The 23,462-nt window shown below is 36.7% G+C and overlaps 1 protein-coding gene across 4 annotated transcripts in view; it reads left to right on the top strand.

The window, feature by feature from the left end:
- Positions 1-23,462, top strand: part of USP10 (ubiquitin specific peptidase 10) — a 56,038-nt gene that overhangs the window by 11,964 nt on the left and 20,612 nt on the right. For 2 of the 4 annotated variants that reach the window (XM_076349018.1, XM_076349016.1), the window contains exons 1-5: positions 9,368-9,402; positions 10,177-10,205; positions 10,860-10,935; positions 12,296-12,341; positions 17,164-18,189. In XM_076349018.1, the coding sequence (XP_076205133.1) occupies positions 9,394-9,402; positions 10,177-10,205; positions 10,860-10,935; positions 12,296-12,341; positions 17,164-18,189 (1,186 nt within the window). In that variant the 5' untranslated portion in view covers positions 9,368-9,393. Of the gene's footprint in view, positions 1-9,070; positions 9,140-9,367; positions 9,403-10,176; positions 10,206-10,859; positions 10,936-11,928; positions 12,063-12,295; positions 12,342-17,163; positions 18,190-23,462 lie in introns of those variants that run through there. The other 2 variants (XM_076349019.1, XM_076349017.1) reach the window with 2 other exon arrangements.

The following is a 23,462-nucleotide window of genomic DNA, read 5'->3' as shown; positions in this document are numbered from 1 at the left end:
AATTCAAAACTGTGGAAGGACCTATCTACCCATTTTGGAAGTATTTATTTTTCTTCTGATATTTGCAAGGACTGTCTGCTTGGAGAATTTAATAGGAAAGTATTTTTGTTTGGCTTTTATTTTGATTTAACATCGCAAGAAAATAAGTTGGAAAATGTTAGCTCTCTGGATCACTGGCAGATGTTCTGTGGGCTTGTAGTGGTGGAGCTGCTGGTGTAAAGGTGTCAGAAATTCCATCTTTTGCTCTCCAAAGAGCTAAGATTTGATGTAGTCAGCTCTGACAATTCAGTTATCTTCCCTCTTGCTTGTTGTCTGGAATGTACTTTCCAGGTATTCCTGCTGTAGTCCCAAAATGACTGCTCTTCACTGCAGCTCTTGTTTGTATAACATGTGAATGTATGTTCTTAGCTTGGGTTCCTGTGGAAGGCCCAAGGAAGATATTTTCTTCTGTTAGAAAAAGGGTAAAGCAAGAATACATGATACTCGCTCATAGGATGCAAATTAAAAGGTATATAAAATGTAGATATAATCCTCCTGTCACTGGGCCATTGCTTTATGATCACATATAAGTGATACAGCTGCATTGCCCTCTTTATACTATTATTATTTACAAAATAAGATCGTGGCTGGTTTTGGGAGTGCTTTTTTTTTGTTGTGTGGAACAGAAAAAAAATAGCAATCGGGGAAAGCTTTAAGTGTGAAACAGCAGAGGTTTTTTGCTGGGGCAGTCCTGATTTGGAGACAAGAAGATAAGAGACTTTCCATGGTTGGGGAAGGTACACCGCACTCGTAAATGCAGTGGTGTCTGTGTAAGATGATGGGTTGTTTTTTATTCTTCAATTCCCTTTTCCTCCCCATACGAACTACAGTCAGCATTTTTATAGACGGCTTCCTTGGGCTAGTTGCACTTTGTGGCAGCTGCTGTTTGTTTGAAATGGAAGAATGCCAACAAGCACCTAATTTTTGGTAATAGAATGAAGAGAGTACATAAACAGAATTTGTTTGGGTGTAAGAAATTGGCTCATGTTTTGGCAGTTTTTTTGTATGGTTATTGTTGGGTGTGTTGCTCTTCTTTGAAATATGTTATGTAATTGATGAAAACTAATACTAATGAAAGAGCACAACTTGCTCTGCTTTTGCGAATATTTGAATTACAATCTTGAGGATAAACTGTTCTGATCCACATTGTGCCCCCATGATAGTGTCAGGCTGTAGGGGACATTTGTTCATTAAACCTGTCCTTCCAGTAACTCTGTGGCCGCAACTGAAATTTCACCAACTTGTGCTTTCATACTAGCCAGTGATCTGGTTTTTTCTCTGATCAGAAAATGAGCTTTTGAGAACGGTCATTCTTTTTTTTTTTTCATAATGGAATAAATTCCCCTCAGATTAATTCATGTAAAATGTGTGGAAAATGCCTAACTTCCTTCAACTGTAAGAATTCTGTAATAACATCCAAGAAACACTGAACGGGGGGGGGGGCGGGAAAGGGAGAGTACAGTCATGCACTATATTTTTGAGCCTTTGATTGCTTAAATGGTAGGCAGGCAGAGTTGCACTGACTCATGGGCTTAGCTGACCTACATTTACCTAGCTCTGATCTTTCTCCAGGCACTATGTAGATTTGTTAATGTTCTAGTTTTAGGCTGCGGGCTAGTGATAAAGGACTGTAAGCTGTACTGAGAGTTTGCTCATGATTTGTTGCATTTTCAACTGTTAAAAGCTTTAATATGCAACTGCTCCACGTTACAGTACAACTTCATTTCCATACATTTTTATTTATAAAAATGTACTTTATTTTTCCATAGAGAGGATATATCAACATAGGATTTTTTCAGAAACTGGTTGGCCTAAAATACTACTATTCAGGCTGTGATACAGCTGTAAATACATGACCAGTGGTCTTCATAGCTCCTGGTTACGGGTTGTTGTTTGCAAATTCAGGATCTAAAAAAACCCCAACCAAACCTGATTTTCAGTGTCACAATTTTGTCTGTGTTTTTATAAGCATTTTAGCAGTAAGTTTCTTCGGATTTGGAAGTTCAAAAAACCTTGTTGTATCAAATTAGATAATCATCCGTGTACTAAGACTTGATGGATTTCAGTTTGAAAAGGAAGGAGAACCTGAGGGAAGATTGTCTTTCCTTACGCTTTTCAGAAAAAAAAGCTGTCAAACCTTGACAAAGTGAGAGAGAAGTAGAGGGTGAGGGAGAAATTCCTTATTTGCCGCTCAGATGATTAATGTAAGAGCTTTTTCTCTGCTAATAAAATCCAAGTGCAGTCATACGCATGTGCCCTTTTTTCCTTGCCAGAAAACAGACTTCTGTCTGAATGGTTCATTTTCTTCCTCTATTTCAGCCTGTCCTGATAGCTCTAAGAATAGGTACACTTTGTAGAAGTAGCTCGGTGAGCAAGATTGTATAGCTTATGGTATACATAAACTATTTCATCATTTCAATCTATATGTGAACTAGTTTTGACTTGTTCGGCCTTCTGCTTAGATACAGTTGAATTATTCCTTGCCACCATTAAGTAAAAGCTGTATTCTTAACTCGTTTGTGGAAAAGCAGTTGAAGTGGGAGTATTTGCAGCTTAAACTAATTTGACTGGAAGATCTGAAGCTGTTGATTATTAGATGAAAGCCACGTTATTGCTTCTTGAAAGCAGAAATTGACACTTCATTTTCCTAGCTTTCTTGTAGCACAGGTGATGCCAAGATGATGATGCATCAGCAGTGCTATTTCTACCCATTTTTCTAGGACAAGCAGCTGTGTAACACGTACTCCTCCTCCTTGTATTCCTCCAGGAGAGTGTTCGTGTTGCTAGACTGGAATACCAGTGGAGATTTCATTACAGGCAGTTGGGGTAACATTAGCATTCATTCTTTAAGTGGTTAAGGAGAGCACAGCAAAAAACAGTCGACATGGGGAGAGCTTGCAGGTCAGGCATTTTAATCCTTTGGGGTCTTCGGAGAACCTTTTTTCCCCTTTCTTGGAATTAGTTCTGTTGCTGCTGCTTTTGTCTGCGTAGTTAAGATGCCACTTGGTCAGTTATAGTAATCAGCGTTGTTGTACAAATATAAAAGTACTCTTACTTTCATTTCGGTGTGTGAGAAAACAAATTTTCTTGTGTAGATTTATTTGGTTAATTGGTTTTATGTAGTTTGTGTTACAATCTAGATGCAGTTAGCATCTCCAAGATGTAAAGGTGATGTCATTGATGAAATGTTTCTTCAAAGTGGTGTAAAATCTGCTGGAGTGCAGATGTATGTTATACTATTGTAATCATATTAGAGAGATTAACTTAGAAACTCATTCCAGTTTTGTTGCGACTGGAAAGAGCAGCGACTGACAATCAGGAGGGCTTGGGATGTTGCTCTGAGAGGTATTTAACATGAGTATTTTTTTTAAAGAGAACTAATATTGGAAGGCAGGTACTCGACACAGGGAAGTTTGATCCCTTACAGCATGTCAGACTGAACACTAAAATTGGTGACAGCAGCTCACTAGTGAGTTTTGGAAACGCAGGCTGAAAGTCCTTTCCGCTGTATCAGCTTCAATAGTCTCATTCATTCAATATTCTTAACTTGTATTATAGAAAAAATACATTGCAAATGTGATACACTTAAAAATTATCATCTGCAGAATATTTGTATAATATTCTAGTCTCACAATTTTAAGCTCTTCAAGAGGAAGGCAAAGATACAGGTCTTTAGATGTCCTCTCCAGTCACACAGGAAGGAGTTCAGAGCTACAGTTGTATCTGGTTCTTTCAGACATTTTCAGGAATTTGGTTGTACTTTTTTTTTGTACTCACCAAGGCTGTATGAGAATGTTTTGAATTCAGTCCTCAAACTTTAATTGCAAAATCTTGATAGGTGGAAATGAGGCAAATAAATGAAATCTGAAGTTCTGGTAATATAAGAAAGTTTAATTAAAAACTGGAGCACCCATGCCACCAGATTTTTTTTTTTTTTAAATTTACGTGCTACTTGTTGTTAGTGTCAGTATCTGAAAGGAGAGATCTTATGTACATCGTGTACCATCCCGCCTAATGCTATCTCATTTTTAAGGTTTATTCAAGCATTGTTTACTTTTATTTTCATCCTTGGTCTCATAGATGTGAGCATCTGCAAAGAGACATTCACGTTTGAAAACTCCCAGAAGTTCAGAACTTGTGTATCTTGAAACTAGCATTTAAAAGAGGGTGGAAAGCAACCCTTGTGAATAACTTCGGTTTAAAAGTGATTGGTGGTTAAACCTCAGTATGAAAGATACTAGATGGAAAAAAACATCAATTTCTGATCATGCAGTGTAAGAAAGGCATTTTGTTATGTTGGTATATGTTTACTCGCGTTAGTTAAAATCATGTTAATATTAATATGTTTAATAACTTATTGTACATCTCTGGCAAACGGTCAGATTGGGTTACAGTCGTGAATTGCAAAATAGAATAGATCCATCAGTATGTTTTAGGTTTACTGTTCTGTTTTTCCACTCCAAAGGAGAGGTTTGGAAACACTGACGAGAAGGTAGAAACGTAGTAGAGGTAGATTTCCCCTCTCCCCTGCCAAGAATTCCACAAAGCCTTGTCCTCTCCACACCGCCATGCCCCTGCCTCCCTCCAGAGGAGACTATTATCTTCCACCTGTCTTTCTTATACAGCTGCAAGTGGAAGATCATTGAAATTTATATGATACTGTTTTGACATTGCTCTTAATCTATGGCAGAAGTCAAGCTCACCAGACTGAGGTATCTTATGGGATTCTTGAATACACTTAATGTGAGGTTAATGATTGCTCTGCAGAGTTAAATAATCTGGGGAGCAGCGGGAGAAATGCAGTGTGAAATATGTGCTCCCGAAAAAGTGAGAGGATTCCTTCCCAGGAGTTGGAACAGAAAGCTTCTATGTAGGTTGCAGAGACGGTTTGAGAAGGAGAGGGAGATCAGATTTGACTCTGAATTAAGCCTCTTAAGGATTATGTATCTTTAACGTTACCCCTAGACTTACTTTTACAATTGGAAATTTTCAGAACTTCCCCCCAGTATTCTCTTAGAGTTCTTCTTACAGATCCAGTGTTGGTGTAAGATTAGACTCTCTTTTCTAAGCATCATTCCTGCTCTACCTTGTGGGTTACCACTTAGACCATTGACTTTAGCATGTTTTTCAAGCAGATGCTTTTTTGTCTGAGTATATAAATCAAAATTAATTTTTGAAATATGTAATAGAAGGCTAAAAAATATTTTTTTCCTTGAGAGAGCTTACTTTTTTTGCCTTAAAATGAAGTTTGTGTAAGCTCTGAGTAATTAAGCTTCAACTTTTCGCTGGTAATATTTTTTAGTATTTTGGGTTTGTATTATATTTGTACTTCAGTTTACGTATTATCAATGGTAATAGGCATGGATTTTGCTGACTGGGCCAATTCAGCTGTCTGTTCGTATGCATTGTCACGGCAATTGTGCTCGTCCTTTGCTCAGGTAACTACAGTTATAGTTACTGTAAAGTAAAAGGCTCTTGATGCACTGACACATCGGTAATGGGCGGCATGACAAGCAGCTTACCTCTGAGCAAATCACAATCTCTTGCCTGCGTTAGGGCTGACCGTAAGCAGTCTGTATCTGAAAACCACTTTTTCCTTGGAACTTGTGTGGTGAAGTCCCAATCTGTTATCTGTGATTGGGACTTGGAAGTGCTGTGGCGTACACTCAAGTTTGGAGATTGATACAGTGTAGGGCAGATTCGAGTTCGGCATTTAAAGGAATCAATTTGATGTCCTAGTGGGCATGTCTGTTACGCAAATGCACACCTGAAAATATTAAAATTGGAATTTAAATAGTCTGAAATGGCTTTGGCAAAGTTTTAACACATGCCAGTGTCTCTCTGCTGTGTTTTAAATGTTGTTTGCGGAGTGTGGGTTAAACTCATGCTGATTGTGAGTGGCTTGTGTAGGAGTTGTGTAAATAATTTAATTAAACTTCTGTTTGACTGAACAGAATCAAAGTATTTGATTTTATTTGTCAATTTGAAAAAACAGCTCACTGAGGCTTTTGAAATTATGTGGAATAATTTAGAGTGTACAAGCTAGGTCCCCAGAAGCTCATACTGCTTGTGAGATTGTTTCTTGCAAGGGTGTATAGCTTTTATAAAATCCTAGTGCTCTCTTGCTTAAAAGTGCATACTGCTTAGGCATTTCAGTTGCAGAAAAACCTTTTAAATTTGAATTAATGGTTCAGAATAAGTACTAAAGTGATGTCTTTCTGAAGCTGTTTCACAACTAAAATAAGTATGTTCTAACACAGAGATCATTTGTATAGCGCCAGGCACTATTCATTGGGATGTATTGGAGGATCAGGTTGGACGAACAGCAGGCAGGGAGCTAGCACTGTATTTCAATTTGCTTAAAATGCAATGGCTTCCCCCCCCCATCCTTTTTTGTAGAGATTACTGTACTCGCCAAGTGACGTGGTATCTCGGTTCTTTTTCATATCAGCACGTAGTGTTACCTTAAAAAGGGTAGAAAATTCTGTCATGCTAGCAGAGTGTGCTGTGTGGGTAGCTTGCAGAAATCTACTTCTTGAGGGATGAGGCTGATTTGAGAGGCAGAGGACAGGAAGGTCGGTTAAGTTGGGTAGGTTTAATGTCATCAGTCATATGGCCTAATAAGTTTATTTTGAAACAGTGTTTGTCTCAGTTTTTTATGCAGGGATCTTTTAACTGGTTTACTTTGTGTTTGCAGGTATAAAACATTGTTAAATAAAGCCTCATAAAATCAAATAAAATTCTGGTTTCTTCAGGCCCAAATAGGATGGGTTTTTTTGCACTATAGTCTGACTAGGATTAGTTTTTGGGTTAGATGTTGGTAAATTTTTAATGTCCTCTCTTAAATTACGAAGAAACAGTTGCATAGACGCATCATTTCCCTATGTGAATACATCATTATATAGTAAAACAGTTCCCTTAAGATAGTATTAATGATCACTTTGTTTAACTTTTGTCTTGTGTTCCCTAATTAAAAAGTAGCACTTTCTTTTGCTCAGAAAGAAGTATCAGGCCTGTGATACCTCGGTTAAAAATGTTGGTAAATGAAAAGGCTGTATTATTATCTGGAGGAATTAGGGTTGGATCTATATAACTTTTAATAGTCTATAGTTGAGATTATTATTTTGTTTTGTTGCATGACTGCATCAAAAATAGCTCCTAAAAAACATAATTCGGTTATGATTCAGCAAGTGTTTTTTTGTAGGCATGTTTTTGGAATATGATAAATTCTAGCTGGTATGTTACTGAATAAAAATGACTTGGTTATATTGAGAGAGAGTATAAGCCAAGTTTAAGTCCTATGCCAAGAACTGTGAAGCCATTCACTTGAAGCACAATGTAGGGATGCCGTTCTGTTTAGGTGTTGTACTGTCTCAGTTGGTAATTAGCAGTCAGTTGTGTGAAGGTTATTTAAAGCATTAACTGTTTCACTGTGCTTCAGATGTTTCTATCGCAGATGTTCCAGTTTGTTGTGACTGTTAAGAATTGTTTGGTGACTAAACCAGATTATATGAATATTTGTTTAAAAAGACTGAAGGGCATTAAAATGGTTAAAGTCTTTTCACACATAAGTGATATATGTATAAATCACTTTTTGTGTAAGAAAACTACATTTTGTAATCGCTGTGGAATTTAGCTTGAACTTCAGCTTTGAAATTTATGAATGTAGATGGCTGTGAGCCATGCAAACAGCAAGTACATGAGTTTTGTTGGAATAAACCACCTAAAGTCTAAAAAAAAAATACTGTGATTGAATTACTGTGTCTACAGTTTGTGGCAACAGCCTGCACTTCACTAGAGATGATTTTTCAAATTTTGAGAACCTTTTTCTATGGTTCAACCTCCCAATCTAGTTAGTTGTATCTTGATACAGTCAAGCTAAGGATTTACCATGAGCAAGACTTGACACTGATGAAAAAGCTGGTGTCTGCCCCGCTTTTCTGATGGAAGGGTGGAGGATAGCAAAGAATTGTCTCAAATGACCATCAGAGTACACTGAAGATGAGTGAGAGTGGTAAGCTGTAAGGTACTGGACCAAACTGACCTGCTTTTATCTGTAGCCATAATATTTGTGACTAGTGACTGTTAATGTGAATATCCTTCCACATGCCAAGAATGTGTTGTTAGTGGTATTTTCCAGTCCTTTTGTCTGTTTTGTCAGTTTATTCAACTCCTTGTTCAGCTTCTTTCTGTCCCAGTATCTCTCTGCTGTCCTGAATGTTCAGATGCTATTCAGCTAATTACAGCTGGTGGGGGAAGTTTATAGAAACTTCCAGGTGCTACGAAATGCCAACATGTCAGGCCTTTTTATTGGGAATGTTTCATTTTCTGTAAACTAAATATAAGCTCTCATTTCAGTGTGGAGTTTTTTGTGGTCTTGTTAAATACTTATTTTTTTTCCATAGAAATATAGATGCAAAATATCTAAAAAGGTGCAGGAAGATAATGTTGGGAAAAGGCATTTCATCTTAGGTTTGTTATGCAGAGTTTCAGGCACAGGGCTAACAAAATTCGTAAGAGCAGCTGTACTGAAATTGATGATATTTAGATCTTGTGTATTTTTCTACACCTAGGCAGTTTCAGTTCTGTGCTTATGCACTCAGGTAGTGGTACCGTTAGTTTTGCAGAACTCCGGAAAAGTAATTCTTGTTTTTTCTGTTGTCAAGGGTAGGTATCTGTGGTGTTTTAGAAGGTAAACCAGCTTGTGTCTAGGCTTATATGAACTGATGCAACTTCTCACCCTACATGTTGGTTTAAAACTGGTCACGGGATGAGCTGCAGTTTGTCCTGTGATTACCTCTAATGGGAATTTGAAGAAAAATGCATTGTATACAGTTTTAGAGCCTAAAGTACTTTGCTAAAGACTTGGGAAGGAATTAAGATGAGATTTGGGATGCAAACAGGTGAGTTTCTGGCTCCCAACACGCAGGTTTTTTTGAATGCTAGTATCTTAATAAATTTTATCATTAATTTATTAATTGTATTGAATATAAAGCCTTCTTTAACAAAGATCCTTCTCTTTTATTTTTAGTATATTTTTGGGGAGTTCAGCCCTGATGAATTTAATCAGTTCTTTGTGACTCCACGATGCTCTGTTGAGGTAAGATCAACTTTAAACTTCTTCTAGAAATAACATTTTAAAGCTACATCTCTTTGTGTATATTTGAAATGTACCAACACAATGATTTTTTTATCATTCTCTCAGCTTGCTAATTTACAAACTGAAGATATTGAACAGGAGTCTTCTTTCCATGTATGTGAATGTTAAGTCAATTTTTAGAAATAAGAAATTAATTATTCCACCTTCTGCTTGTCATCTTTCAGAGCTGGAATAGCTGACATTGTAGTGATGGGATGTTAAAAGTGAGTTATCCAGTCCTATTACCTTAGCTTTGATTTTTATTTTTTTTTTTATTTTTATTTTTAGAAGTAGGTATAGAGAACTTTTTCAGCAGTGTTCTTAGTTGTAAGTAAGGTGGGCTTCTAAATCTTGTGAGCCTTTTGAAGTATAAGGATTCTTAATATTTTTTGACAGGTGAAGCACTGGTAACCATCAAAACTATGCTTACAAGGAAGGCTGTGCGTGAGGTCTGAGAAATGAGAGATGGATCAATAATGAACTAATTACAGTGGCAGTGAGAACCACAGAGTGAAACAGTTGTCTTTGTGTGTTTGAGTTCGTAACATACTACAGATAGCACTGTAGACTCATTCTCTGTAGTTCTTGGTAGAGAGTGAAGAAACTGTTTTCCTTTGTAGGGAAGGGTATTGTGCCATTGTCCTAATCTCCAGACTTGAAAAATAATTTTCCTCTAGGTCAATTTCCATGTTCTTCCTCCAAACATTTCTATTCAAACATTTCAATCATGCTTCCGTCCTCCCCCCCCAACTTAAAGGAAATGAACGCTTCAACTGTAGATGGGGAAATCCTTTTGTCGCATTTTACAAATCTGACGACCATTGTTAATGCGACTTAGTTTCCTGTAACTTAATTTTCCGAGTATAATTAGTATAGTATACTGCTAAACAATAAAAGTGCATCAAGGGAATGGGGTGGGGTGGGGGGTAGGGGAAGCTTAGGAAGAAAAAGATAGCTTCTACTTGCCTTTAGGGATAGCTTTGTATCTTCTCTGGTAGGTGGGAAGTAATGCAGACTGGATCTTCAGGTAATACATGCTTCTTCTGATTATATTGCTGTTTTCCCACCATTAAATACAATAGCAGCAGTATGACGTTTGCATCCTGTGTAGTGTCACCTTAAGTGTCCTACATCAGCTATTCTAACGCTTACATTGTGGAAGATGGAAATGTCATATCTTGACTTCTATAAAGCTATTCTCATAAGTTATGTTGAGGAAACGTGAACCTACAGTATTTGAACCAGTCTTGCTTCATTTTATAACTGTCTCAAGTGTACCACTTACTGGTTAGCTATCAAAATAAAAAACTGTGTTGAACGGTGTTCCTTAAGTTTGTCCTTGATCTGGTTCAGTTCAATGTTTTAATTATCTGGATGATGAAATAAGCATAATTTTTATTAGTTTTACACTGTGCAGATATTTCAGAGAAAAGTGGTCTGAAAAAATAGGGTGAAATTCAAGAAGGACAAGGCTGAGGTTACAATACTGTGGTGATGTTTGACATACATTCTGTTGGGGGCAGTGCCAGTTCTGGGAGTCCCAGCATCCGTTGATGCTGGTGTTCTTCTGAAGTCCCTTACCTGTAGAGTGAAGGGTGGGCTGAGGCAAGGGACTAGTTAAAGCTAAAAGTTGTCTAGAACGTCTCTTTTTACATGGCATTTTTAATGTATGTTCTATCAGATACCTCTTGACTGAGATGATTCGGATGACCCAGTTGTATGAAACAGGTCAACTCAGAAATCTCTACTTCGCAAAGGTGCTGTTGATTATCCAGATCTGTAGGGGACCAATAGGTGGACTACTTAATTATTCATTCATTCATTTATTTATTTATTTAATTTTTTACTCTGTATTTTCCTAAGCCCTTTGAATTGGAGAAATACAAGAATTACAAGTTTTATCATAAACTGTTGACTGTAGACTTTGAGTAACTTTTTTAGCTCTAACTATAAAATTATATTGAATCTGTGTTCAATATTAATATAGATAATAGGTTCTTAACAGCTTGGAGCCTCTTTCTGACCCATTGACTGTCATTTTTGACCTGGAAAGTTGGTGTATTTAGATGTATTATGGTTTGTAAATGGATTTTACAGTATGTGTTCTTTTTATGCACTTTTTTATAATGGAATTTTAGGACTATTTTTCTTGCCACTTCCAGTGCACTGTTGTCTACAGTGCTTTAAGGCGGCAATATGTAAGTATCTGTAGCTTTAGAGAACTGAAGACTTCAATGGAAAAGTCTTTGATATTTGTTACACCATTATAGTTAATATTTAGAATAGCATTATAAAACTGCACTATACTCTCAAAGTTTTATCTCCCACTGCAGAAACAGTTCAGCTGTTCTCTAGGGAGCTGCTGGATGCCAATGTCGCAATGGCTGCCAGTTCCTGCAGGCACAGGAGGCGGCTTTCAGCTGCTGGGGGAGTTTGGGGGCAGGTGAGGGGGGATTAGAAACTGCCTGCCTGTGGTTACGCAATAACAGGGTTTCTATCAACCACTGAGTCTGTAAAAAGATGCCAGTGTTTTATACTAGACATATTTACAATCCAGATAGAAACTATATGATGTGGTTACATTATGCTTAGTCTGATGATAAAAAAAATTTTTGTTTTTGTTAAATGTGATTAAGAATACACTGTAGCTGAAATATTTCAAGGGCAACACTCTAGGTGAACCAGCTTGAGAGTCAAAAGGTTTAGGTGTGACTGTTGTCTGTGCAAAACTTTGTTTCATCCTTTCACAGGTAATTTGGTCTATCTTCAGTTATTGTCTAAAAAGAGGATGTGTTCCTCATTTTAAAATCGTGGTGAGTTACTGTTGAGGAAGGAAGATCCTGATGCTGTGAGGTGAATTGCTTGAGAAGTTGATGAGCCTATGGTGTGTAACCAAGATAATCTTTATCTTTCAGTAATTGTGGTAATCTGCAAGGACACCTGAAGTTACAGTGTGGGATTTGATAAATATAGAAGCATGAGTTCAAGACATGCTCTCAGAAAATCAAACCTTAATGATGTTATTTTTAAAGGATTCAGATGTTTCAAATGAAACTGATATCAAATGTTAATAGAGTTGCTTTGTCTTTAAATAAGTTTAATTTCTTTTTTGTGCAGCTCCCCCCATACAATGAAACAGCTTCATGTGGTATTAAGTCCACAGGTAAGTTTCATGATGGTAAGAAATCATCATCCTTTTTTTTTTAAACTTAAAGTTGTGACACTTTCCTTAGATTTACTACAACTTCTCTTTGAATTTAATCTTTAGAACTCGTCCAGCAGGTATATATGCATATATTTAGCAGGTTGGTTTTTTAAACACCTTTTATTGAATGAGATCCATGAGAGTATTTGAAAATACTGCATTGAACTTCAGCTAATTAGGGTGGACGTGCTTACGCCTCCTTGATTGTGCTATGACACAATCTTAATGTCTTGCTGAAATATTGTAGGATGTAGCTGTAAAAATATGGGGGGCTGAAGCTTGCTAGAGAACTTGTACTGAAGAAAAAAGTAACTAGTGTGGCATTCAGCTGGCCCTCCTGTAAGAGCCATAGCATGAGTATTTTCTGGCATTTGCAACCTGAAGACAGCTCTGCAAGCAGTGCTCTGTTCAGTGTTCCCATTGACTCTTGTTTCTGTCTGGCTCAGCTATTTTTTGGGGAAATTCTTTTTTTTTTTTCCTTTTTTTTCTTTTGGTGAAAGTATGACTCTTGATGTAAAAATGCATTACAGAGTTCCCGTTTTAAAGCTGTAACAGTCACATGCCTACTCTGTCTCAACCCATACACCTTACAACCTGGCCTTACTTCATAGTTATATAAAGTTGACAGTTAAGTAGGAGTTGCCATGTGATCATCACTATATAGTTTAAACTGAACTTTCTCAGTATTTTAAGCAGCAGGTAAATTAGTGTTTGTTTTTTCCCCTGAACCAGGGGAGAGCAAGGAAGCTGAGACTTACCTAGATGTATATGAGAATGATACAAATGACATCCAGATCTCCTTCAAAATAATACAAGTGTCTGACTAGACATTTCTCAAAAGTCCGTAAGAGGACCAAAATGCACATATTAATGTTTAGGAACACCTGATCATTATGCTTAGCGACTTTGGCCTTGCATTTAAAGGTAAATAAGATAGCTAGTCGTAAAGAAGGACAACAGGTCCCATTTGAAAGCAGATGTGCAATATTTGTGAAAATTTGGGAGCTTTATTTAGTACAAGACCAGTTTTAGGACCCTGAGTAGTTTTAAGTAGGAGTTTGAAATGTTCATTAAAAGGACCATGTGGTATGAATTGTCTGTTGTTGATGACAGGGGCGTCCAGTCATATATTGCTTTGTCTAACTATGGATTTGAGTTCTGTTCTTTAAGACTGAGATTTTAATGTTCGCAAGCCATACAGAAAGTTGGTTTGTACAAATGTTTTTCAGATCATTCCTAGACCCTGAGAGAACCCCTCCCAGCCCTGAGATTAGGTAATGACAGCAAATTAGGTTTTGCCTGAAAAATGTCTTTAACAAGCTTGCACTGTACTGTGCATGCATATTATCACTGTGATGGCTGCATAAGAAGCTGTGGAAACTAAAATGGAATGCTGTGCTTATGCAGAATATTTATAATTATAATGAGATGACACACACTGACCATGTTGTCACCCCCCATAGTCTAATTTTTTTCCTATCCTTATCTTCAGTATTTAACTTTATTACAGAATTAGAAGATCTGTTAATACTAGGAATAATCAAATCACGGCTGAAGCTCTAATATGCAGAACTCTGTTCAGACTAATTAGTACTGTGTATTCACAGCTTTTGTTATTGTACATAGACTTTGTCCTTGGAGCATCTGTTGATACTTGTTTCAATATGCGTGTCATGTTGTTCATGACAGATATATCTGTTTCAGTCCATTCGGAAATAGCACTGTGAACTAGATTGAAACAAAGATGCCCGGAAGCAAAGTGGAAAGTCAAAACGAACAGAAAAAATTACCTCTCATTTTTTCAGAGGAACTTCAGACAATCTTACGGCAAATGAGCTTCTGCCAGTCATCCCATAGACTAACTATACAGTAGCTACTGGTATTTATTATTCTAATCCTGCTGTAAGGTGTAAGGTTTAATTCCTCAGCTGTAACTTCCTCATTTGTGTGTTAAATGCTAGAATATCAGTTATGCTCTTGGCAAGATTTTCGCCTACGATGTTTATGTTGCACCTTCAGCTACATTACCATTGTGCCATAATTGTAAGGGATATGTTTTGTTTTCTGTTACCCACTTGCCCTGAGCTGGCTCTTGTGATTGTCTAGTGTACAGTAAGCTGATAAGTTCACCAAAACAGAAGAAAAAAATACTGGCTTGGATTATTTTTTTTGCTAGGTTAGCTTTCAGTAACACAAATGCTGGAAGCTTGCTGGAGTAGAGGAGCAGAACAGGAGTGCGGAACTGAGAACTCTCACTTTTGGCTGTGGTAGGCTTAACTCAACCACAAAGGAAAGCCACGTTCTTTGTTTCGAAGCAATTATTATTTTTTTACCTGGGATTTTGGAAAAAAAACAGAAATCCCAGATTATCTTGAATTGGTAGGGATTTGAAATGTGCCCAGTAATTCATTCTTATCATGGTTGGAGGAATATTAGGTGTTACCAGTTGTTGCTTGTGCTTTTTACTGTTACAAACGGTAATGAGCTAGCTCTTGGTTCATGCTTGAACTAACAAGTTGCTCCATAAGTAGATAAACTAATGAGGAATAGTTTTGTTGTGGATTTGTGTTCCGTATCCCTTAAAACCCATGCCCTGCATTTGCAAGCAAATGAAGCTGTGGCTGGTTTCGAGCTGTGTGTGTCCTGACAGGTCAGCCAGTGTATAGCACTGATAGCCAGTTAGTGTTGCTGCTAAACATAGGTGATGCCTGAGATCTCCCAGCCCTTCCCTCTTAAGTGGATATCAGGCAGCAGCTTTCCACCTCCCTGTCTCTAGGCTGCTGATTTTTTTTAAAAGAAACTTAAGCCCTCTTTTCTGGTGGGTGATAGCTAGTCAGTGATCGCAGAAGTAGTTGGTGAATGGTGGATTGACAGGCATGGTGTTATAAAATGCTTTCTCATGGGTGTAGGGGAGAGGTGAAGAAAATTTGAAATTCAGGCTCTTGTTAACGTGATTTAGAGAAATCAGATGTGTATGGAGAGTTTTTCTCTTTTTTTTTTAAAGTTTCCTTTAGTCTGGCAGCAAGATGGAAATTGATATGTGAAATGTGTTTACTTCTCATTTAGTTAGGTTAATAGATCAAAGCAGAAAAGCAATTAACATATCTTTGTTCATTAATTCATAATATGTTGGTATTGCATGTGTAAGTCAGACCTCAACACACATTGAATGTTTGTTACTCTTCATGTGATACTAAAAAATATGTACCCTGTAGATTCTTGTTTCTTTCATGGTTTTTTTTTAAGCTAAAATTTTTGTCAGTGGACTGTTCTAGAAAGTATTTGGAGAGTTTCAAAACAGTTATGTTGACAGTTATGTATCAAAACATTCTCTACTAGACTCTGTTCTCCCATAGGATTATTTCCTTAGGTGTGCAAATAACTTTTTTTCCTTAGGAAGTGTTGCTTCCTTTTTGTTGTGTTTAAAAAAAACCAAACCACCACACCATTTTTTTTAATGAGTGTCTGTGTTATACTTGAAAATAAGCATTTGTTGACGTGTCGTACATAATGTAAGTTGCATAAATCTTTAAAGTTTAGTAGTGTATCCACTTATATTCCTTTGGAAATAGTATCTAGTTGTTTGGTTTTCTAGTAACAGTTGTAAAAATTTGAAATGTGTTTTTTAGTCCCCCATCTTTGAGGAAACAGAAAATATTAAAATTAATGTCTTTCAAACAGTAACATACATATCATAGAAAGACCTACGAAACTTTAAGTACTAAAATGTGAGCTTACCTTTAACATTCCTGAGACTCAGTTTCATTAATATTATCTCTTTATTTGATAATTATGGAAATAGTTGTAACTGAAGTATTCAGTGTTTCTAGTTAGCATGCATGCATTATAAAGCTAATTAAGTTCCATGAAATTGCAGAACTTTGACAATATTTTGTGATATTGCAGCCTGCCATGAGAATATTTCTTAGTGTTTCTTTAAAGAGCATGTCAATGTTCCAGGGTAAGTAAGTAAGTAAATAAATAAATAAAAACCCAACAAAACCCACACCAAAACAAAAATACCCAAACCCTAAACCCAGTCCTGTTCACAAATTTTTCGGTACTGCTTGTATGTACAAGTTGAACACTGACTTACATTGAGGCATATCTGTTGTATTTCTTGTCATAAAATCATATGGTCATATATATCATATTCTCATATAATAATAAATTCAACTGTGATAAAATTAAATAAGATATTGATGAGCCTAGAGTTTCAAAAGTTGTAATTGCAGTGTTTCCATACAACTAAGAATATATTTTTCAGTTATTAAGGATTATGATAAATCTTTACACACGAGGAAAGCCAAACAACCCCCCCAAGAAACAAACTCCACATGTGGAAATTATTTTTAAAAGTTAAACAGGCTAAACAAGGCTTGGATTTTGTAATTGTCAGTGGAAAAGACTGGCTTTAGAAGTGTGGAGTTAAATATTGCACCATATTTTATATGCAGTTATCCAGTAATTAATGCAGAATATGACTAAAGTCATTGGGCTTTAATAGTTTTTCTTAATAGGTGTTAGTTGGAGGAACTGTGCCGTGATTTGGAAAATTACATGCTCTGTTTAAGAAAACCTGAATCATACTCTGTTGTCTTTAGTAGGAAAATGATGTTTTGAAATGGCCTTCAGGATTGAGATAGAGAATAAGAATAATTTTAGTTTGAGGGAATGTCGTTTGTTTTCTCAGTTGCAGGAAAATATGGGTTTTTCTTAATTTTTGTAGCTTTTTGATTAGATGTCATTCACTAACTCAGGTTTGCTTTCTCTTGTTCAGGGGAAGAGTATCAGAGAATTGAATTTGGTGTTAATGAAGTTATTGAGACACAGTCATCTGTACTAAATAACACCGACTACAGTATTTCAAGTACTCTGAATCCTCAGGCTCCAGAATTCATTCTCAGTTGTGCACCTGCTCAGAAAAACCCTGATGATAGTCTCAGTGAAACAAACTACAACTCCATTGACTGCCAGTTCACTGATCCAACCCTCGCTTTGGACAGCGGTTCTAATGCTGAAAACGATGGCTTGTCTGGAGGCCTTGGACAAAGGGAGCGTAAAAAGAAGAAAAAAAGACCTCCTGGATACTACAGTTACTTGGAAGATGTCAGCGACGGCATTGCTCCCACAGAAGCTCTTGTAAATGGCCATGCAAATTCATCGGGACTAAACAGTATAAGCACGGAGGATACGGAACTGACGGGAGACATACCCTCCCTGGCCACACCAAGGACTTGCAACAGCCCAGACAATTCTGTGGACTTCATTAATGAAGCTGTCTCTGATGATTCTGTTTCTAGCGCACTAGACAATACCAGGACTGCAGGGCAGCCTGAGGTATGCCGTGTTACTAATTCTGAACAGTTTTGCATCCCCTCAGAGACTGGCAGAGATAGCCCCTTAAGGACAGCTGTTGTACAGTCTTATGCTGGTACTGATACTACTGAAAATCTTGGCGTTGCTAATGGACAAACACTTGAATCCTCTGGTGAGGACACAGCTGCCAATGGGGTAGAATTGCACACTGTGGAAAGCACTGACTCAGACCAAGCTAAGCCTGAGGAAGCTTCACCTACTACTGAGGCAACAGTCCCGGTTGCAGGATCAGTCTCTGTTAATCAGCCTGCAAAATCGTGGGCTAGTCTTTTTCACAATTCCAAGCCCTCTGCTTCCACATCTGTGGTCTATGTTGAGACTAAGTATACCCCTCCTGCCACATCTACTCTGGTCCCTGAAAAACAGGTTGAAGTCAAAGAGGGACCTGTTCCAGTTTCAGAGGATCCTGTAGCCATAAAGATTGCAGGTATAGTTAATACACACAAGTGGATGTTACACTGGAAGGGTATTAACTCTGCTTGTAAACAGGAGCGTGCACTATTGATAGAGAAGATTCCTCTGTTAATGTTCTTAATAAGATGACTGTTCAAACGCTGCTATGAAAGATGTAATTTAAATAAGCTAGTTTTGTATCCCCCTGAGTAAACATTCCAATGAGACATTACCATGTCGTTATCCCAGATGCGGTAAAACTATTGCTACTTGTCAAACAATATGTTTAAATGATCTGTGATTTTTAAATGGCTGGTTGCATTCAGCTGTGTGCTACTGTAGTAGGGAGAACACGTTAGAAAAGTTTATTCTGAAAATGGCGTGTTACATTATCCAGTAGTTATAATCTTGTAATGCATTCTATTACAAGAAGAGAAGAGTATTAATAAATTTATGCCAAAGTAGCTGAAATTCCTGGACATGTACAGTAGCTTAAATGTAACGTCTAAATAGATACTGTTTCAGAAATTCTAATTCAGGAAATAGTTTTTATATTTATTGATTTGCTGTTTGAGAGGTCTGTGTTTCTAATTGTGAAGAATTATCCTTAACCATTATAAACAATATTATTTTATCCAGAAACAATGCTAGCTATTGCCTGTTCAAGAATAACCGTAAGAAACTGTCCAGAGGGTACATCAGGAAAGGCGATGTGTGATATAAAGGCTTTGACCATTAGTCCTGTCATATTTGTGGTTCTAATAAGAAATGCTAGAATGTGCATGAGATTGATCGTTTTTGCAGATTCAGTCAGAAAATATGAAGAAAAATATCCGTTCGGTTGCATTTTGTGTCCCTGACTTACGAATGTTGGAACAAAAATAATTATTTTAAATCTGTGAAATAGTCTCTATGTAAAAAGGCTTGTGCAAAATCCTGCTATTTATGCTACGAGCTGATTTACAAGTACAGTGGCGTTCTGCGTGTGACAGCTTCAAGTCAAAGTTTTCTGCTCTAACCAGAATCTGACCTGGAGATTTCTATTCAGAATACCCAGAAGTATAGGCCTGCCTCTCATCCCCTCCTTTATAACCGTTTCATTACTCAAAATTGTCTGTTCAGAGGAAAGCTGTCAGAATAATTTATATCTCTGTGTATTTTTCACTTAGGTGTCACAAACACAGTTGACCGTATTAAAAAAAGTGTATAAGCAGATGATTATGGTTTGTATGATCCCATACATGTGGAGTATGTTGTACTCTTAAAATCTTAAGCTGTCATTTGGTAATGAATTTTAACTTAAAACTATTTTGTGACAACCGTAAAGCTAGAACTGCTTGCCATAGATGAAAAAGTTTTTTGTCTTGTCCAGGTTGCTTCAGCTTTAAGTTAACTTTCTAGACTTACACTGTTTCTGTACTATTTTTTGCCACCAGGTGGGAGCAGAGCTTTTTATTTTGTCTTTAATGTATTAAAATAGCAATATAATTTTTATACAGTTTTCTTCTGCACCTTCGCTATTAGCTAGCTGTTTTTGCAGAGGAATAATCTGAGTATAGATCCTTTTCCAGTGAAAAGGAATTCATCTTCTCATTGCAGCTGATTTAGGTAGGAGTTATATTGCTGCAATTCCTGTCATTCAGATGCTACTGATTTCGTTATGAAACATTTACTTGAAGATCTGAATGCCATGATACCTGTGCTTTGCTCTGTGGAAAAAGGTGATTTTCTTCATTGTCTGTTCTTTTTTAAATGTTTTCTGTCCTGTTTGGGGCAATAGGTACGTTAGTGCTTTGTTCATACACCCACACTCAAAAATACGTTACATGAGTTTCAGTTTATGATTTCCAGACAGATCATTTGCTCTGTTCCATACATATTTCATTTCAAATCTTCTGCCTAGGTTAACATCATCATATAAGGGTATATAGCAGTCCTGTATGTTTTTCATAGTTAGCTGCTGATTGTGTTCCTTGTTTTCTTTGTGGCTGAGTTGAGATCCTGTTGTTTGATTTGCTGGGAATTCACCAGTTTCAACTCATGCCAGTGGGAATGAATTTTTGACCACAAGTGCCATAGGGTGCTAAACACAGGTAAAACATAGACCTAAAGTATCTCGAGTTTAGCAAGCAAAATTAGCAAGTCTTCTGACTTAATGTTGGAGCTCTGAGGCCCTTCTGTACAGTTTTTGTTTAGAACATGTGCTCAAGGACACCAGAAGATAAGTTACTTTTACTTTTCTAGGGACAAATTGCTGGTTTGTGCCTTAACTTCACCAGTTATTACAAGGGAGGTTAATGATTCACAGGCACCTTGAAGATAGTTTAATGCTACTTGATTCAACCTGCAAAGGTCTGCGGTTTCTTAGTCCTCAAGTGTAAATGAAAGCTACACAAGTTAAGGAGATGAAAATCAGGACTAGAAAATAAGTAAAACAAATTTCATGTTAATCTTGATGAGAAAAAAATACCGAAGAGTTAATTTTAGCAAGTGGCAAAGGCGTGTGGTGAGAAGCTTTACTGGCAACACTAGTGAACAAGGTAAAGGAACTTCTGAAGCAAACTGAACCATTGATGTTTATTTGGCAAAACTCCAGGCAGATAACATCAGAATGGTAGAGGAGTACAGGTACGGCACTTGCATATTTAGAAAGGGACAACTGTACTAATTACACACCTTAGCCTAACTTAGATGCTAGGGCAAACATTTTAATAATTCATTTCTAAGGGATAGTAAGATTATAAATGGTCCATATTTGTAAAAAATAAGACTCAGGCTTCACTTGCCACGTTTCACAGTTACTACCCTCTGATGTATAACCTGATGATAGTTAATAATGCCTTATATAATATTCTAAGTAAGCTAGGGAAATAAGTGATTGGCAAACTAGCTATTCTCTGAGTAGTCTTTTAACTGTTCTTGGTAACTTTCAGAAAAATTTCAATGGGAGAATCTAAAAAGATTTTCTGAATCATGTTTTCTTGCAGTGTTTTCATTGTGGATGATGGAATTAACAGTACACATAAAATTTGTTTACAGCAGGCAGAATTTCAGATGAATTGAAGAACACAAACATTTAAGATCTGACTAAATCTGGAATGATTTTAAATTAGAAGGAGGGAAATCCAATAAATGCAAGTATGGAAAAGGATACGCCAGAACAGAAATCAAACACAAGCATACAGTATGAAGAACAAATGGTTGGTAACAGTATTAGAGAATAAAAGGATCTGGAAGTTCTAGGGAGTTGATAAGTGTCCTTAGTAAAGCTGAAGAAGACTTAAGTTTTATTTCCAGTGTGTGTTAATACCAATTTATATGAAAAAGATGGAAGATAACTATGATTCTGTTGTTGCTGTTGAGGACTCGATGAAAATGCCAGTCTTTGGGCATTACTTCTCAAGGAAGATGTAATAGTGCAGCAGAGAAAACGGAAGTAAGATTTGGAAACCACGCTCTTTTGGCAAACATAGAAAATTTGGATGTACTTTGTCTCAGATGAGATTGTTGGAGTGATCATGGACATAACTTCAAATAGGTGAAACAAATTCATAAAGAAGATGGCGATTCAGTGCTCTCCCAAGACTGTAGTGAACAAGACAAGAATTGCTTAGTTTAATTTGTAACAAAGGTGTTTCAATGTTACATACGAGAAAAAAAATTCTTATTGATAAAGCTAGGTAGGCACTAGAGCAAGTGGTTGTGGAATGGAAGTGTTGCAAGGTTTGGTTGGTTGTTTTTGGTTTTTTTTTATAAGCAACTTCAGAAATTTAGCCTGTTGTACTATCAAACTGCATTCTTGCAGAAACTGATTTTGTGTAGGGTTATCCAGCAGTGTTGTCCTGGCACTTTTTATCACTGCCCGGATTTGAAGAAAGATCTGAGTGACATACATAATATTTGCTCAAGCAATAATGGTCTCAAGTTAAGCGTTAAATTGCTAACTTGTAACACGTATCTCTTCGGCATGGAGACCATACCCACATGGTTTCTCTTTCGTTAAACTTTGGACTTGCATTGATTAGGGAACTACCGTTTGTTCTGTTGTTGTGTTGTGGTTTTTTTGTTGTTTGTTTGTTTGTTTTTAAATTTGACAGGTATTTGTAATAACACCACCCAGTGAATGAACAAAATGTTTTCTGTTTACCAACAGAAACTTCTAACCATGATAATACTGTTCTAGATGTTCTCAAATCAAGGCTGTGTTTCGCAATTCGGTATCCACCAAAGGGAACGTGAATTCTTTCTGATTAGTGACATGTGCTTTATAACAGGTTTTGCAATTTTAAGAAAGCTTTCTTGTGGTTGTAAGTGTATTTTTCTTCTGATACTCTTGTAAAAATTCTTTTAGTTATTGTGTAAATGTTGGATGTGAGATGAAAATGTGGTATTGAATGTAATTGCTATACACAAAAATAATTCTTTATGTAAAAAGAAACAAAACTCACTGTAATTGCTTTAGACATTGTTTACAAAGCAGTTTTATGACCACAAGAGGATGCTAGAGGTCCTAATAATATTTTTGTGTGACACAAAAATGTGGAAGATAGAGTTAACGTAAAAAGTTATTGATAGACATTAAAAATAAATACTTTTTTCATTATTTTTATCCTAATTTTAAACAGTGCTTAATTATATTAACAGAAAGATTGTATATGTGCACAACGTTTCAAACTTTGCTGCATTAACAATACATTCTGAAATACTTGAGCATTAGTAATTTAATAACAAATATATTCCAGCACTGGCAGAACGATTTTCATCTGCATCTGTGCTAGGTGCTAATGTCTTCCCTTTTACATTTTTTTGCTGCCTGCCCTTTCAGGTGTCAGGTTCTTTATGTGATAGAGGACTGATTTAAATATTTTCTATTTTTTGGCATGTTTTTATTTGGTTAGAACTGGCAGTGTCAGCAGGAGATACGATCTTATAGGTAAAGAGATAGTTTGGAAGAAGGAGGACATGGATTTTGTTCGCAATTCTGCCACCTCCTGTGCACAGTTATGGCTTTGTGCCTCTGCTTGTCCACCTGTGTCATGTTATCTTGTCTGTTTAGATAGTCCTTCTAGTGAATAGCTCAAACTCTTAAGTTTATGCAGTGTAGCATATAAGGGCTTTAGAGGCCCTCACGTTTATTATAAAAATAAATAACCCCCTTTGTAGACAGTTGCTATGTTTATTTGCATTTTTTTATTCTGTCTTGTATACCTCTTGTCCTTATTTTGCAAATTTAACGAAAATACTGGATCTGGTATATTTTAAACAGTTTTTATTTAGGTACCTAAATAACAGGTCAGACTTCCTGGA

The sequence above is a fragment of the Aptenodytes patagonicus genome, chromosome 11 (genome assembly GCF_965638725.1).
Source record: "Aptenodytes patagonicus chromosome 11, bAptPat1.pri.cur, whole genome shotgun sequence".
Taxonomy (NCBI): domain Eukaryota; kingdom Metazoa; phylum Chordata; class Aves; order Sphenisciformes; family Spheniscidae; genus Aptenodytes; species Aptenodytes patagonicus.
The sequence above is the reverse complement of the archived record's forward strand: the minus strand, read 5'-3'. Positions and strand labels throughout refer to the sequence as shown.